The sequence below is a fragment of the Myotis yumanensis genome, unplaced genomic scaffold, assembly GCF_028538775.1.
Source record: "Myotis yumanensis isolate MYYU_CA2020_CCGP unplaced genomic scaffold, mMyoYum1.0.hap1 SCAF_16, whole genome shotgun sequence".
NCBI classification, from domain to species: domain Eukaryota; kingdom Metazoa; phylum Chordata; class Mammalia; order Chiroptera; family Vespertilionidae; genus Myotis; species Myotis yumanensis.
In genome coordinates, this window is record NW_027223767.1 from 14,223,126 (window position 1) to 14,240,037 (window position 16,912).

The following is a 16,912-nucleotide window of genomic DNA, read 5'->3' on the forward strand; positions in this document are numbered from 1 at the left end:
CCCAAAGTCTTGCCTGGACCAGAGCTGCCACCTGCAAACCTAAGGGTTGGCCCAGAATAGCTGGGGCAGGGTGAGCTTGGTGTATCGGGACAACGCTCTAACCCACTGAGCTCCCCGGCCAAAGCCAACACAATGCTTTCTTAACACTTAAAATTTGTTAAATATATTTTTATTGATTTCAGAGAGGAAGGAAGAGGGAGAGAGAGATAGAAACATCAATGATCGCTGCCTCCTGCACACCCCCTACTGTGGATTGAACCCACAACCCGAGCATGTGACCTTGACCTGAATCGCACCCGGGACCCTCCAGTCCGCAGGCTGACGCTAGCTACTGAGCCAAATCAGCTAAGGCTTAACAGTCAAATTTTTATTTTTTGTTAATTACAGCTCTTTTAGAACCTTTAAAAAAATTATCCAGATACTTACATGAAAAGAAAAATGTAAGTAAAATAAATTGGTTAAAATATTCCAAAGTTTCTTAAGGTCTGACTCTTCTGAATCACTTTCTGGCTGTTATCAATGTCTGTGTATTTCCACACAGTACTGTCCTCTGTGCCATCAAGGACGCCAGTGATACAGTGTTCAATGTTGCCAGTGTTTTGGATTTTGGCCTTTCTAATAGGTGTGCGGGGACATCTGCATTTCTCTAATGACATGATTTTGAGCATCTCTTGAGATGCCTATTTGTCATCTTTATATCTTCTTTTTTAATTTAAATGCTTTATTGTTTCATGTATTACATATGTCTTCCTTTTCCCCCATTGACCTCTCCCTGGCCGCCCCTAACCCCCAGTATCTTTATATCTTCTTTGGTGAGGTGTATATTCAGGTCTTTTGCCCAGTGTTTTAATCAGGTTATTTTTTATTATTGTTGAGTTTTAAGAGTTCTTTTTTTTTCCTTTCAAGTCATTTTAATAACCTGGCAGTGACTCAAAATAGGAAAAGCAGATGCAAACGTGTTCCCTTTAAGGGGGGGTGCTACCATGATTGGTTCGCACAAGCATGATCAAAGGTAATGATGACACTGAATCCCAAAGAGCAAGGGTGGTAAGAAGGCTTCAAGCCTCACAGAGTGGACAGCTTGGTTTCGGAAAGTCTCAGAGGGGTGGCAAGTGGCAGGAGAGCCATGACATTTAAGGAACCCTCAGATTACAGGGTGAGGTTGCTGGGTCATCAGAACCTTTAAACATTTCTTGATGGCGGTTCGGTGTCGAGAGTATGTGTCGTCTGGGGAGCACAGAGCAGGATGGGCCGAGCAGGTCTGTTGTCCCACAGGATCACACTTCCTCAGGGCATAGACCGGTCTCCCTGTTCATTGAGGTGATACTGGAGACACACGATCTCGCTGAAGCAGGAGGTTCCAATTCCGTCTGCAGCTCTCTTTGTATGTTTTAGATAACGATCCTTTATCAGGTATGTCTTTTGCAAATATGTTCTCCCATTCTGTGACTCACTTCTCGTTCTCTTGACAGTGGCTTTCTCAGAGCGGAAGTTTTTATTTATTTATTTTTTTAGCAAAGGTGGAAATTTGTTGAAGAACAAGCACAGACTCCCAGATGGTGAGGGGGATAGAGTCCCCTCAGAGCAGAAGTTTCTAATTTTATTTTTTAAAATATATTTTATTGATTTTTTACAGAGAAGAAGGGCGAAGGAGAGGGACAGAGAGTTAGAAACATCGATGAGAGAGAAACATCGATTCAGCTGCCTCCTGCACACTCCCCACTGCACACACCGCAACCAAGGTACATGCTCTTGACCGGAATCGAACCTGGGACCCTTCAGTCCACAGGCCGATGCTCTATCCACTGAGCCAAACCGGTCAGGGCAGAAATTTTTAATTTTAATGAAGTCCAACTTGTCAGTTATTTCTTTCATGAATCATACCTGAAAGTTATTTCTACCTTTGGATGTTTTGATGACCTAAACCAAGAAATATCCTTTTTGTTCTGATAAACTTGGTTTTTCCTGATACAGTTCTTTAAAATGGCCCTTGGACATGGCACATTCAGTTTCATAACTAGTTTTATGAAACTTATTTACAGTTATGCCAAGACTTTCACATTTTGGAGTTTTCTACTTTACTTCATTTTTTGGTAAGTTAAAATACTTTTAAAAGAAGAAGGAGGAGAAAGTGGAGGAGGGGGAGGAAGAGAAAACAGTGATATTTCCAAACCCAAGCATTCTCAGAAATGCAATTCTGTTGCCCTTCACACACAAAAAGCAACTTAAGTACATATACAGTAATTGAATGATGGCTTTTGGGTTTTGTTGTTGTTATTTTTCTTTTGCTGTCGTTACTGTATACGTTGCTCCTTTGTCGTCTGCCATTGCAGAGAAATCTCAGGCCAGACCCGCTTGTGTTCCTTTCTAGGTAGCCCTTCAGTTCTGCCGAGATGGACCCTTTAATTCCCAGTTCTCTTCCTTATGGCTTCTGTTTATTTATGGTTTTAATTTCCTCGTGGCTTTTGCTCACTCCCTGCTTTCATATTTATTTTAATTTGGAGCCGCCCTTCCCTCTGATGACTCTCTCAGGTTGCCTCACATTCCAGTTTCCCAAGAATAAAGATCCCATTTGTTGATCGGTCATCATTAAGTGAGGTACCTCTGCTGGGCAGAGCTCTTGCCTCAAGCTTCCTCATAGGTCTCTGGCTATGGGTCAGCTACTCATACCTGGATCAATCAGCTGTGGCCTAGACAATGGGGTCTGCATCAGTCAGCTATTGCTGTGGAACAAAAAACCCTACAAAGTCTTAGTGACATACAAATATGGGCATTTATTTCACTCATACATGTATGAGGGTTGGTTGGAGGTCAGCAGATACAGGCTGGGATCTGATCTGGGCCTTTTCGCTGTATCTTACACCTTCCTTTTACCAGTGGGTTAACTTGGGCATGTTATTCCCATGGCAGTGATGAGGCACAAGGCCCAGGCTCAGAACTGGGATATTGTCACTTCTGCCCACATTCCACTGTGCCCATATGGTGAGAGGTACAGGCTGTCTCTGGTGGGAGGGACAACAACTGTCATAGCAAAAAGCATGGAGGATTGAAGAACTGGAGCAAAGAGTTCAATTTTTACCACAGGATCACCTGGTTATATAGCCATAAGCTATAAAGCTAAGAAGCATGGAAAACCATCTTTACAGACCCCCTCAAAGGAGGTTGCAGAGATAATGACAGTCTGGGTCTTCTCAGAGAGAGGCACTACCAGGATTTAAAATATGCCTTCTAAAACACAAAAGAATATTAAATAATTAAATAAAATAACAACTCATGATAAGAGACAGAAAAGTTAATGAAAAGAGACATCCAAAAACAACATAGAAGTTTTTTCTTTTTAAAGCATTACACAATGCAACAAAAAGCCAAACAAAATATCAGTTATTACAATAACTGTCTATGAATCAGAGGCAGACAGTGGGGAGAGCTTCGAAGCACTTTCTTTTTTCAGGCATCCCCTGATTCGTAAACAGTAGCTCCTCTGTCTCAGAAACAGTAAAAATCTAACATTCTGGCATTCATTTTGAGGGGTAAGTTTTCTCCATTTCTCATGTCTCTGTAGCTGTTTGAGGGGATGGCCAGGACAAGCGGCAGCAGAGGCCACTGGCTGAAAACCACTTTCTGTGTGACATTCTCATCGCGTGCCTTCTGAGGTCCTGCAGCACTTCCTGCCGCCCTGGTCTCTTCCATGGCACTCCCACATCCTGCTTGAGCCTTCACTCTCCTTTTTTTGCTCCCAAGGCCCATATCTGAGTCTCGTGCATGCAATTTTGAATCAATCCCCGCAGTCTCCAGAGCAAGGCCCTGTGCACAGCATGGGCTCTGTATCAAAAAGACTCTATGTCGCCCTGGCCAGTTTGGCTCAGTGGATAGAGAGAGCATCAGCCTGCAGACTAAGGGGTCCCAGGTTCGATTCCGGTCAAGGGCATATGCCAGGGTTGTAGGCGTGTAGGAGGTAGCCAATAAATGATTCTCTCTCATCACGGATGTTTCTCTCTCTCTCTCTCTCTTCCTTCCTCTCTGAAATCAATAAAAATTATTTAAACGAATATATATGGTGGTTTTTTTTAAGTCTCCTTGAAGTAGCCGGCAGAAATACAATTCAAACTGCTGCACATAATCAAAACTTTCCGAGCGATGATCAGGCTTCCGGCATAGCTGAGTCTGCATGCTCGAAGATATAATCAACAGACTGAGTGTCTTTCCAGCCTTTGAATGTTCTTTCCTCTGGATTGACTTCACTTTCTAACACCCAATGTGCCACCAGCAATTTCAGCTCCCCAACAAAAACAGAACTTCTTGGACCTCAGATTGCCAACAACAAAAAACCAGAAAACAATTATCGGGGGACTGGCTTGGATCACGTGGCCTCGCTGAGTCAAACGCTGAGGCCGTGGATAGATGCTCTAACCACTTAGCTTGCCACGGAGAGCCCAGCAGGAAGAGGGCTTGCTAAACAAATATGGAGAAGAAACGAAAGAACAGCCAATGTCCACTACTCTCTTCTTAGTTTCTTTCCAGAAGGAAGCCTCCCTGCAGGACTCAGGAAATGATGAGGCCACCATACAGCTGCTTGGTGTATCCTAGTTTAACAAGTACAGCTTACATGGTCTCATTTCATCCTTACAGCCATCCTTACTACACAGATAAGGCAACTAAGGCTTAGATAAATTAAGGGGCTTGACTAAATCACAAAGCAGGTAAGCAGCCCACAGAGGGGCTGAGGAGAGGTGCGTGCAGGGAAAAGAGGAAGAACACACTGACCCCAGGCAACTTCCTCTGCGTCAAGCTCCCCCACCGTCTCCACCACATCCTCCCCTTCACCTCATGGACAGCAGTCCCCCCAACCCCCACCCCTACCTCCTCTTTGCCTGTGTCTCCTGCTTCTCCCCCTTATCATCGATCTGGCCTGTCTAGTTTCTGCCACACCTCTTTCCTGACCTTTGCTCCTTGCTCCAGGCTTGTTTTCCGCCCCGCTGGCCTCCGGGCTCACTTTCACCCACAGCCTGTCCAGCCACCTCACCATGTGCACGGGACAGTGTGCCCGCTTCGTGGGGCTCTCCCTCATCACCCTCTCCCTTGTCTGCATCGTGGCGAACGCCCTCCTGCTGGTGCCTAATGGGGAGACCACCTGGACCAACAGGAAAAACCTCAGCTTGCAAGTCTGGTTAATGGCTGGCTTCTTCGGCGGGGGCCTGATGGTGAGAAGGCTAGTGAGGCAGGGGACTGGGTGTCCCTCTCGCAGCGGTTCTCAACCTGTGGGTCGCGAACAATGAAAATACATCCTGCATATCAGATATTTACATGACGATTCATAACAGTAGCAACATTACAGTTATGAAGTAGCAACGAAAATAATTTTTTGGTTGGGGGTCACCACAACCATGAGGAACTGTATTAAAGGGTCGCGGCATTAGGAAGGTTGAGAACCACTGCAAGGGGTCTGAACAGGAGGGAGAGGGAGAGAGGGAAAAGGGCGGCTGCCTGGGAAGGGGTGGCAGTGGGACGGTGAGACCTGGAGCATTCTGAATCTGGTCCCAAACACTGAGCACTGGGGAGAGGTGCTGGAGGAGCCCCAGGGTGCTGAGCTGAATGTCTGAGGGGAACAGGAAGGAAAGGAGCCTCACTGCTCTAAGCAGCTTCCCTTCTGGGAAGGGACTATGTCCTACCTGCCCTTCCTTATCCCACCACTGAGCAGATGTTTGCGGCTACAAGGGTTGAGGCTGAAGGAGCAGCTGGTTGTGTGGGAGGTTATCAGGGCAAGATAATAATGGGTGTGTGGGGGGGGCGGGGGGGGGGGTGTTCTTTGATAAAGTCTGGAGCCAGGAAGCAGTGTCACGGATTAGTCATTCTATATCTCATCTTCGTGTCACCCTTCCCAGTCTCCATGTCTCTTCACTCTCAGCCCACATTTCTTTTTTTTTTTTTTAATGAGAATTTCTTTTCTTTTTTAAATATATTTTATTGATTTTTTTTTTTTTTTTTTTTACAGAGAGGAAGGGAAAGGGATAGAGAGTTAGAAACATCAATGAGAGAGAAACATCAATCAGCTGCCTCCTGCACACCCCCTACTGGGGATGTGCCCACAACCAAGGTACAACATGCCCTTGACCGGAATCGAACCTGGGACCCTTCAGTCCACAGGCCGACGCTCTATCCACTGAGCCAAACCGGTTAGGGCCTCACCCCACATTTCTGAATGCCCCCTCTGTGCTCGGAGCTAAGGATAAACTCAAACCTAGGTCAGGATGATGAAGAAGGTGCCCCCACATCTTCCTGGAGACTGGAATCTGTCAGGAAAAGGGGGAGACTGGGAGACGCAGATTCCCTGGACTTCCTACCTCCCATCCTGCAACTCCCTCCCCGTTTAGAGGAACTTTGGAATGTCAAGCTAGTTTAATATCTTCATGGGATGAAGACAAAAGACCTACCCAGCACAGTTCCACACTGCTCAGGACAGTTGACTGATAAAATTTTCTGGGAGACATCGCCCCTTTATCTCTTTCATAGGTCCACCTCTTCTCCTGTATCCACCAATCTCCTCTTACTCTCTGGGGTTCTTTGCTCCTACTCCCCATCCCACATGGATTCATGGCTGTTGGACTCTACTCCATCCTTCTGACTTCAACTCTCCCTGAGATGTCACACTCCTCCCAGACCTACACCCTCACTCAGGATCACATCATACTCTTCTCCAGCTTAAACCACCCCAACTCCCCACAATCTAACCAGCCTGCTTCAGGGGAGATCCCTGAGGAAGCCCTCTCATCGTGCTCATTCCCAGCTGTCTTCCTCCCACCTCCACTCTTGAGAAGCCACTGTTGAGAAGGCTTTTTCAAATCTATTCACCTGGTCCGTGCTATGCCATGAGGACACAGGCGAGGTCCCTGCTCTCTCTGAAGCTGGCATTCCCAATGGGGAGACACATGGTATCACAGAAGCAAGAATGTAAGCCTCATTACATCAGGTACATTACACTACCCTGGCTGCTGTGTGTCAGGTGCCTAGACCAGAGCCGTGCGCTTAAGAGGCACTTGAAAACAGTAAATAAATGAGCAAGATGATTTCAGATAGGAGTAGGTATTATCAAGCAAACAAAGCAGGATCTGTCAATAGAGAGCTCCTAGAGCAGTGATGGCGAACCTATGACACGCGTGTCAGAGGCGACGTGCGAACTCATTTTTTTGGTTGATTTTTCTTTGTTCAATGGCATTTAAATATATAAAATAAATATCAAAAATATAAATCTTTGTTTTACTATGGTTGCAAATATCAAAAAAATTCGATATGTGACACGGCACCAGAGTTAAGTTAGGGTTTTTCAAAATGCTGACACGCCGAGCTCAAAAGGTTTGCCATCACTGACCTAGAGCAAGATCGAGGGCCACTTCTTATAGTGTTTTCAAGGAAGGCCTCAATGAGGTGATGTCTGAACTGAGACACACACCCTTCCCCCCAAAAAAGAATCAGCATGGCAGACAGGGTGGCTGACAGTACAAAGCCCCAGGCAGGAACAGGTTCACATATCTGAGGACCAGATCGGTGGCCAGAGCAGCTGAGGTTAAATGAGATGAGATCTTGGGTAGGCAGAGGCCAGACCAAATATGTACACTCTTAAAAGTCACAGGAGAAATCTGAATTTTATTCTAAGTATAACAGAAAATGATTGAAGGACATGTTACTTTTTTTTTTTTTTTGACCTTTTTAAACTTGTTTTTGAACTTTTCTTTCTTTTTTAAAAATATTTTTTTATTGATTTCAGAGAAGAAGGGAGAGGAAGAGAGAGATAGAAACATCAATGATGAGAGAGAATCATTGATTGGCTGCCTCCTGCATGCCCCCTACTAGGGATCGAGCCTGCAACCCCAGGCATGTGCCCTTGACTGGAATCAACCCCGGAACACTTTGGTTCGAAGGCCGACGCTCTATTCACTGAGCCAAACCAGCTAGGGCTGAACTCTTCTTTAAGTCATACAGACAATTGCCCAGATCCTCAGTATACAGCTCAGTGAATTTTTACAAAGTGACAACACCCACATACTCAGCACTCAAAATACAGGTCATTACCAGAATCCCAGGTGTGCCTCCCTCCAGACACTACCTGCCACTGAAGAGTCCCAACTATCTCGCCTTCTATCCCATAGATTGGTTTTGCCTAATTGGCACTTTATATAAATGGACTCATACAGTGTGGCCACCTGTGTCTGGCTTCTTGAGCTCAACATTATGTGTGTGAGGTTCAACCATATTATTGCATGTATTTGTAGTTTATTATTTCTTTTTGTTTTCACTTTTAAAAATAAACTTTATTGCAGTATCGTTTGCATACAATATGATTGTATGTTTTTGACATTTTAACAGGAAGTTACAAACATTTAACATCTTACACAACTACAGTACAATGTCAAAACCAGGAAATTAGTATGGGTAGTGTCGGTGTATACTCTTTTTTTTTTTAATTAAATCTTTATTGTTCAGATTATTACAGTTGTTCCTCTTTTTTCCCCCCATAGCTCCCCTCCACCCGGTTCCCACCCCACCCTCTGCCCTCACCCCCCACCACTGTCCTCATCCATAGGTGCACGATTTTTGTCCAGTCTCTTCCCACACCCCCCACACCCCTTTCCTTCCCAAGAATAGTCAGTCCACTCCCTTTCTATGGCCCTGATTCTATTATAACCACCAGTTTATTCTGTTCATCAGATTATTTATTCACTTGATTTTTAGATTCACTTGTTGATAGATGTGTATTTGTTGTTCATAATTTGTATCTTTTTTTTAAGTGTTCAGATTAATGACTTTTTATTTTTTTATTTTTTTTATTATTATTTTTTTAATGTTTCTATTTTTTTTATTAAATCTTTATTGTTCAGATTACATTTGTTCCTCTTTTTTTTCCCCCCCATAACTCCCCTTCTCCCAGTTCCCGCCCCACCCTCCGCCCTCACTCCCCACCCACTGTCCTCATCCATAGGTGCACGATTTTTGTCCAGTCTCTTCCCGCATCTCCCATTCCCCTTTCCCCCCCAAGAATAGTCAGTCCATAATTTGTATCTTTACCTTTTTCTTCTTCTTCCTCTTCTTAAAGGATACCTTTCAGCATTTCATATAATACTGGTTTGGTGGTGATGAACTCCTTTAGCTTTTCCTTCTCTGTGAAGCTCTTTATCTGACCTTCAATTCTGAATGATAGCTTTGCTGGATAAAGTAATCTTGGTTGTTGCTGGGGTCCAACCCCAGCGGGTCCAGGGGTTCCCAAAGGTGTGGATGGAGTCGGTGAAGAAGGAAGGACACGAAGTCAGCATTAAGTTGATCAGCATAGCCAGGTTCCTCTAGCCAGGATCTCCAGCCAGGTTCTGTCCAGGTTCTCTTGCCGTGTTCTCTCACTAGGTTCTCCAGCCAGGTTCTCCAGCCAGGTTCTCCAGCCAGGTTCTCCAGCCAGGTTCGGTTGCCAGATTCTATCCAGGTTCTCCTGCCATGTTCTGTCTAGGTTCTCCAGCCAAGTTCTGTTGCCAGGTTCTGTCCAGGATCTTTTGCCATGTTCTCTTGCTAGGTTCTGTCTCTAGGTTCTGCCTCTAGGTTCTGTGTTTCTAGGTTCTGTGTTTCTAGGTTCTGTGTCTGTTGTCTTGTTACATCTGTATTTATACCAGTTGATTCCAATCCTATCAATCTCTATTCCAAAGGTTAGGGCGTTGCTTATCTCCATTCCAGGGAGTAAAGATTATGTAGCTTAAGTGTGATTGTTTGTAGTTAAAGTGATTAACTACCCGGCTGGCACTTAGTTAAGGGGTTTCACTCCCTCCCTAACTTCAGGGGAAAATCTCCACCTGGGGAAACAACCTTTCTCAGAGAGGTGACCTTGGTTAAAACACATAGTGCTAAGGGGAGCAAACACATTAAGAACAGTATGCCATATACGCCAAGTCCCTTGAAACATATGGTGTGCAGATGTTTCTTCCCTGCAGCGACTGTGTCAAGCAGCAAGGACGGACCAGCTCCCAGCAAGTTGTAGGTTCTTGCTATTCATCACTTTGAATATTTCTTGCCACTCCCTTCTGGCCTGCAAAGTTTCTGTTGAGAAATCAGCTGACAGTCATATGGGTACTCCCTTGTAGGTAACTGACTGTCTTTCTCTTGCTGCTTTTAAGATTCTCTCTTTGACTTTTGCTCTTGGCATTTTAATTATGATGTGTCTTGGTGTGGTCCTCTTTGGATTCCTTTTGTTTGGGGTTCTCTGTGCTTCCTGGACTTATAAGTCTATTTCTTTCACCAGGTAGGGGAAGTTTTCTGTCATTATTTCTTCAAATAGGTTTTCAATATCTTGCTCTCTCTCTTCTTCTGGCACCCCTATAATTCGGATGTTGGTATGCTTGAAGCATCCCAGAGGCTCCTTACACTATCTTCGTATTTTTGGATTCTTTTTTCATTTTGCTTTTCCAGTTGGGTGTTTTTTGCTTCTTCGCATTTCAAATCTTTGACTTGATTCTTGCGATCCTCTAGTCTGCTCTTGGAACTCTGCATAATATCTTTTATTTCAGACAATGTATGCTTAATTTCTAGTTGGTCCTTTTTCATAACCTCGAGGGTCTCACTAGATTTCTTGAGGGTCTCACTACATTTATCAGCGGTCTCACCAGACTTTTTGAGGGTCTTACTAAATTTATCGGCAGTAATCGCTGCAAGCACCTTTGAGAGAAAGCCACCCTCCCGAGTTTTGCCCGCTGCCAGACAGTCCAGTTTCTCCCTGTATGAGTCTGGGTCCCCAGAGACTCACCCGGAACTGGAGTTCAGAGCAGTCGGGGGCTTGTGACTCCCTCCCGATTCAAAAAGACAGCCGCGTCCTCAGTTGCCAGACTTGCCACGTGCGCCTCCGTACCTCTGCACTTTACTTCCACCCCTCCTCTGAGTCTCAGTGTGCTTTTCTCTTTCCTTCTAGTTGTAGAATTTCCACTCAGCCAGCCTTCCTGTGGTTCTGGATGATGTCCGTTTTGTCTTTTAGGTGTATTTTTGAATTTGTTGTGGGAGGTAGCAATTTCTGGTGTTTATCTATGCCACCATCTTGGTATGCACCATCTTGGTTTCCTCTGTAGTTTATTATTTCTTATGCAGTCCATTGTGTGAATAGACCACAATTTATTTAAGCATTCGACTGTTGATGGACATTTGGATAGTTTCCAACTTGGGTTTATTACAAATAATGCTACCATAAAGATACCTGAAAATGTGTTTAGGTGAATAAATGTTTGCATTTCTGTTGGATGTATACCTAGGAGTAAAACTGCTGGTTCTTAAGTGTGCAAATATTCAGTGCAACTAGATATTATCAAAGTTTTCTGAAGCTCTTATACTAAGTTCATGTCCATTAGCAAAGTATTAGAGTTCTAGTTGCTCCATACCCTATTGGGCTTAAGAAGATCCCTGTGGCCCTGGCTGGTGTGGCTCAATTGGTTGGGTGTTGTCCAGTGTGCCAGGAGGTTGACGGTTCAATTTCCCCATCAAGGGCATATGCCTGGGTTTTGGGCTCGATCTCCACTAGGGGGCATGCAGGAGGCAGCCAATTGATGTTGCATTTTCAAATCCATGTTTCTCTCTCTTCCTTTCCTTTCTGCACAATCCACTCTCTCTCTCTAAAATATTTTTTTTAAATCAGTAAACTATTCTTTTTTATTTTTAAATAAACTTATTCTTTTAAAGAAAATCCCTCGTGCAGCTATGTGGAGAAGGGAGAGTGGGAAGTCAGTAGTGGATGCAGAAAGACCGGATGGAGGGATGAAGGTCACTGCAGTTGCCCAGGAGAGATGATAGTGTCTTGAACTAGGCCAGTGGCCATGGAGATAGAGAAAAGTGAGCAGATTAGAGCTATACACTCAATGTTTCCTCCTGCATTTACAATTACTCATCTCTTTTCATTAAGATGAGTAGATAGAGAGTGAGACAGGGAAACTCAGATAACAAAAGAAACACTTTGACTTGGTAAACCCAAAAGGCAATTCTAGGTGTCTGGATCCAGGAGCTTCCCAGTAAGTGACTTAACCAGAGAGGCTAAGCCAGAGGGTCAAAACTGACCCTAGAGCCCTGGCCAGTGTTTCTCAGTGGTTAGAGCTTCGGCCCATGCACCAAAGGGTGGAGGGCTCAATTCCCAGACAAGGGCACGTACCTGGGTTGCAGGTTTGATCCCTGGCTCTGGTCAGGGTGTATGTGGGAAGCAACCAATTGATGTGTCTCTCTCACATTGATGTCTCTCTCTCCCTCTCCTCTCCCTTCCACTCTCTCTAAATATCAGATGAGGAGCAACAACAACAAAAAAACTTGCCCTTGACCTACCATAAAACATAGGGGAGGGGAGGGGAGAGTGTCTGGTGAAAAGTCTATTCAACCCTGCAGGTGTTTCTGTGAGGTTGCAGTGGGTCACATAACAGAACTAAAACTCTCAGCCCCTCCCCTGGAGAAGAACAAAATGCTGCTTTGTGAGATGTGGGCCAGACAAGGTTTACAGGGAGGCAAAGATCAAGACAGCTGTGGGATTCCAGAGATGAGAGAGAGGCAAAGAACCTGGCATGGTGCAACAAAGATAAGGCTGGGGCCAAACTGAGGAGCCTGGAATGCCTTCCCAGAGTTGAGTTTTGATGAGCTACTCAGTGAGGAGACTCTAAAGCAGTGGTTCTCAACCTTCCTAATGCCGAGACCCTTTAATACAGTTCCTCATGTTGTGGTGACCCCCAAACATAAAATTATTTTCGTTGTTACTTCATAACTGTAATGTTGCTAGTGTTATGAATCGTCATGTAAATATCTGATATGCAGGATGTATTTAGGCGACCCCTGTGAAAGGGTCGTTCGACCCCCAAAGGGGTCGCGACCCACAGGTTGAGAACCGCTGCTCTAAAGGATGTGAGCATACAAGACTAATAAAACTTAAAAATAAATAAAAAATAAACTTAAGCTTAATGGTAGCATGTAGGATGGAGTGCAGGGTGGCCTGGAGCTTGAGATAGGGAATCTAGTAGGCAGGCTGAAAACATCATCTTCATGGGAGATGATTAGGGATTTACTTTGAAGAAAAAGGAAGAACTGACAGAGTCAAAAAGCCATTGGAAAAGTCAAGAGGACTTGAAGTCTGGCTGGGTGTAAAGGATTCAAGTTTTTTCATCTCTCTCTCTCCCAATTTTTTGGGGGGAGGCAACCAAAATTTTTGGTGGCCTTAAAAAACAAAATTCAAGTTTTCCAACCTGGGTAATCTGGAGGATACCTCCAGTGATGAAGACAAGAAAGTCAGTGGGAGCCCAACCAGCATAGCTCAGTGGTTGAGCATTGACCTATGAACCAGGAGGTCATGGTTTCGATTCCCAATCAGGGCACATGCCCAGATTGCAGGCTCTGTCCCCAGTGTGAAGTTTGCAGGAGGCAGCAGATCAACGATTCTCTCTCATCATTGATGTTTCTATCTCTCTTTCCTCCCTTCCTCTTTGAAATCGATAAAATTATATTTTTTTAAAAAAAGAAAGTTGATGGAAGATGAATTTGGAGAATAAATGGTGAGGTCATTATGAGACTGGCTGAATTTGAGCTAAAACCAAGTCATTCAAGTGGACATGTATCCTTAAGGCAGTTAGATTTGAATCTGGAGGCATGATTTAGGAGGTGACTATTGGCAGAGGAAGAAGCTGATATCCTGGAGGGGATGGGCTCCATGAGGAAGGCCACAGGGAGAAAGAAAGACAAAGAGGATGACAGCTGTAACTTAAGGATTCTTATACTTCCCATTAGAGCCTCCACTAACATTCTCCTCCACCCTCCACCATCATGATCCCAGACACTCCAGCACCACCATTCCTTCCTGCCATTGAGGGAATGTATAGTTATTGAGCATTTACTCTGAGCTAGTCTTGACATCCAGTCAACTGGTTATCTCATTAAAAAAATCATGAGATCAGCCCTGTGAGGTAGGTATTGCAGACCCATTTTACAGAGGACAAAACAGGGACCCTGAGAGATGAACCAATTCCTGGAGTGTGCAGTGCATTGGGGTTAGCATTAAACCCAGGCCTCCTAACTGCCATTCAATTGGGCAACGAACATTTCTCAAGATTTATTGAGAATATATTATTAGGCCCTACCCTCCTGGAGGCTACAATCTGGAGAGAAAAAGTAGACACATAAATTATGATAAATTAAGATGGAACCTGAGAGTGCTCCCGGAGAAGTACAGATAAGGTCTCCCTACAGTCCAAAGGGCTGAGGACATCACAGGCAGGTTCCAGGAGGAGGTAAGCACTGATGACAACGGCCCGCGGGCCGGATCCGGCCCATTTGAAATGAATAAAACTAAAAAAAAAACACAAAAAAACCGTACCCTTTTATGTAATGATGTTTACTTTGAGTTTATATTAGTTCACACAAACACTCCATCCATGCTTTTGTTCCGGCCCTCCGGTCCAGTTTAAGAACCCATTGCGGCCCTCGAGTCAAAAAGTTTGCCCACCCCTGAAAGGCCTGGAGGATCTGGAGGGACTGGCTGCCACACGCACTTTTGTTCCATAGGTACTGTGTCCGGGAATTGCAGCCGTCCGGGCAGGGGGCAAGGGCTGTTGCGGTGCAGGCTGCTGTGGGAATCGCTGCAGGGTAAGATCCAAATTCAGAGGGGATCCAGGATCGGTCTTTGAACAGGTCTAGGAAGAGCCAACCTAAAGTCACGCCCCCTCTTCCTAACTACACCAGCTGCTCTGCAGTTTCAGGATCCATCTCTCCCCTGCCCTACCCCAACCCCATTACCCCCGCCCCGCAATCTTAGGCCTCAATGGGCCTGATTAGAGGGGACTACAACCCCCATGAACCTCTGCGGCCGCTGGCTCTTAGGGTTAACCTAACTCCTAGCAATGGGGTTTGAAGGAAAATGTATAGGGGGAGGGGGTAGGAGCGAGGCGGGGCCGACTCACCTCTCCTTCCACTCCACGTCCAGATGCTGCGCTCGGTCTTCTGCTCGGCGTTAGGGATGATTGGAGCCATCTATTGCCTCTCAGTATCCGGGACCGGGCTCCGAGATGGACCCAAGTGTCGTTTGAATGGCACCTCTTGGGGCTCCCCTTTCAAAGACACCAAGTAAGGCTTAGCCGGTTTTCGCGCCCTCACTACCCCATTCTGTGCCTCTCCCCACGTGGGCCGGACCTGCCTTCGAGAGCGCTTCCCCCACGTGGGCCTCAGGAGCCCTCTGCAAGTCCCCCTTGGCGCGCGCTCAGGACGGGGAACCCGGAGGGGGGCCTCCGCGGCGACCTCCGTCTCTCACGTGACCTTGTCGATCCACAGAGGCTCTTACTTGTTGAACCTCACCCAGTGGGATCTGTGCCAGGAGCCGCCTAAAGTGGTCACCTGGCACGTGACGCTCTTCTCGCTGCTCCTGGCCGCCTCGTGCCTGGAGCTCGTGCTGTGCGGGGTGCAGGTGGTGAACGCGGCCATGGGTGTCCTCTGCGGCGACTGCAGGAAGAAGGTGGGACCGAGCGCCCAGGAGCTTTGGAGGGAACCTGCTGGCTCCCCGGCTGCGTTCTCATGTTCTCTTTTCCGCAGGGCACCCCTGAATAAGGCACCACTGACCATCCTGCCCGCCGCTGGACGCCCACCCGACCCACCCCCGCCCTGAAATAAACCGTTTTGAGCTCTCCTGCGCATCTCAGATCGTGCCCTATGTGAGGAGTGTCCACGGCGGGGCTTGTGGCTCCCCTGTGTGGGGCCCCTGCACCCCGCTGATTTTCTTAGCAAATAGTTATTTTTGAAGGCTGAGTTTAAAGTTTTTATTTATCATTTTTCATTGATTTGAGAGAGAGGGAGGGGAAGAGGAAGAGAAACATAGATGCCAGAGAGAAACATCAATTGGTTGCCTCACCCACGCACCCCAGCCAGGATCCATCTGCAATCTGGATATGTGCCCCAGCCGGGAAGGAACCATCTCCTAGTGCACCCACCAGGCTCCCACCAGCTGAGCCAGGAGGGCCAGGGCAGCAAATAGTTATTGAGCTATTAGTGTGCACCGGAAATACCGAAGTTAACAAGACAGACAAGTTCTGTGCTCTCAGTTTAACATTCCAGGATGTGAGGGTGATCTGGCTGCGACATTTGTCACCCCATTGACCCATCGCCAGGGTTGATTCGGCTGATCTGTCTGGCTAGGCGGGTGTCCCCCCCTCCCTCACCGATCCATGTGCGTCCCCCCAGAAGAGAGGACCGATCTTCGGTAAGGGTATACGAGTAGCTGCGCTCCCCTGCTAGAACCTCCAAACAAGCTCTCAATTTAACATTCCAGGGTGGAAAGTTGGCAGTTTTTAAAAGATCAGCTGATGATAAGCACTTTTACAAAACTCGTTGAGACCTGGCCAGTGTGGCTCAGTTGGTTGGAACGTAGTCCAGTACACCCAAAGGTTGCCTGCTCTTTGGATTCTGGGTCAGGGCACATACCTAGGTTACAGGCTCAATCCTGGTGGGGGCTCATACTAGAGGCAGGTAACCAACTCTCTCTCTCTCTCTCTCTCTCTCTCTCTCTCTCTCTCTCCCCTACCATTTCAAAGAGACCAAGTAAGGCTTAGCCGGTTTTTTCGCCTTCACTACCCCATTCTGTGCCTCTCCCCACGTGGGTCAGACCTGCCTTTGAGAGTGCTACCTCCACACGGGCCTAATGAGCCCTTTGCAAGTCCCCCTTGGCACATGCCCTTTCTCTAAAATCAGTAAAACATATCCTCAGGTGAAGATTAAAAAATAACAACACGTTGATAATGGGATAGATATACACTCTGAGGAAGTGAAATTAGAGCTGAAGTCTGCTTGTGGGCTAACCACCTGGATGCTGAGGGATTCCAGGCAGAGAGAACATCAAGGGCAAAAATCCAAAAATGGGAATCAATATACAGAAAAGCCACCCTTGGAG

General features: G+C 46.2%; 1 protein-coding gene and 1 pseudogene across 1 annotated transcript; one reads left to right on the forward strand and one right to left on the reverse strand.

Annotated features, from left to right (window-relative positions):
- Window positions 1-1,144: 1,144 nt before the first annotated feature.
- LOC138994976 (H/ACA ribonucleoprotein complex subunit 3 pseudogene) lies at window positions 1,145-4,170 on the reverse strand (annotated as a pseudogene).
- Window positions 4,171-4,984: 814 nt separating this feature from the next.
- Window positions 4,985-15,662, forward strand: TM4SF5 (transmembrane 4 L six family member 5). Its single transcript, XM_070393665.1, has 5 exons — window positions 4,985-5,201; window positions 14,542-14,622; window positions 14,960-15,099; window positions 15,304-15,484; window positions 15,562-15,662. Exons 1-5 carry the CDS (start codon window positions 5,025-5,027, stop codon window positions 15,574-15,576), a joined length of 594 nt encoding a protein of 197 aa, XP_070249766.1. The 5' UTR covers window positions 4,985-5,024; the 3' UTR covers window positions 15,577-15,662.
- Window positions 15,663-16,912: the final 1,250 nt, after the last annotated feature.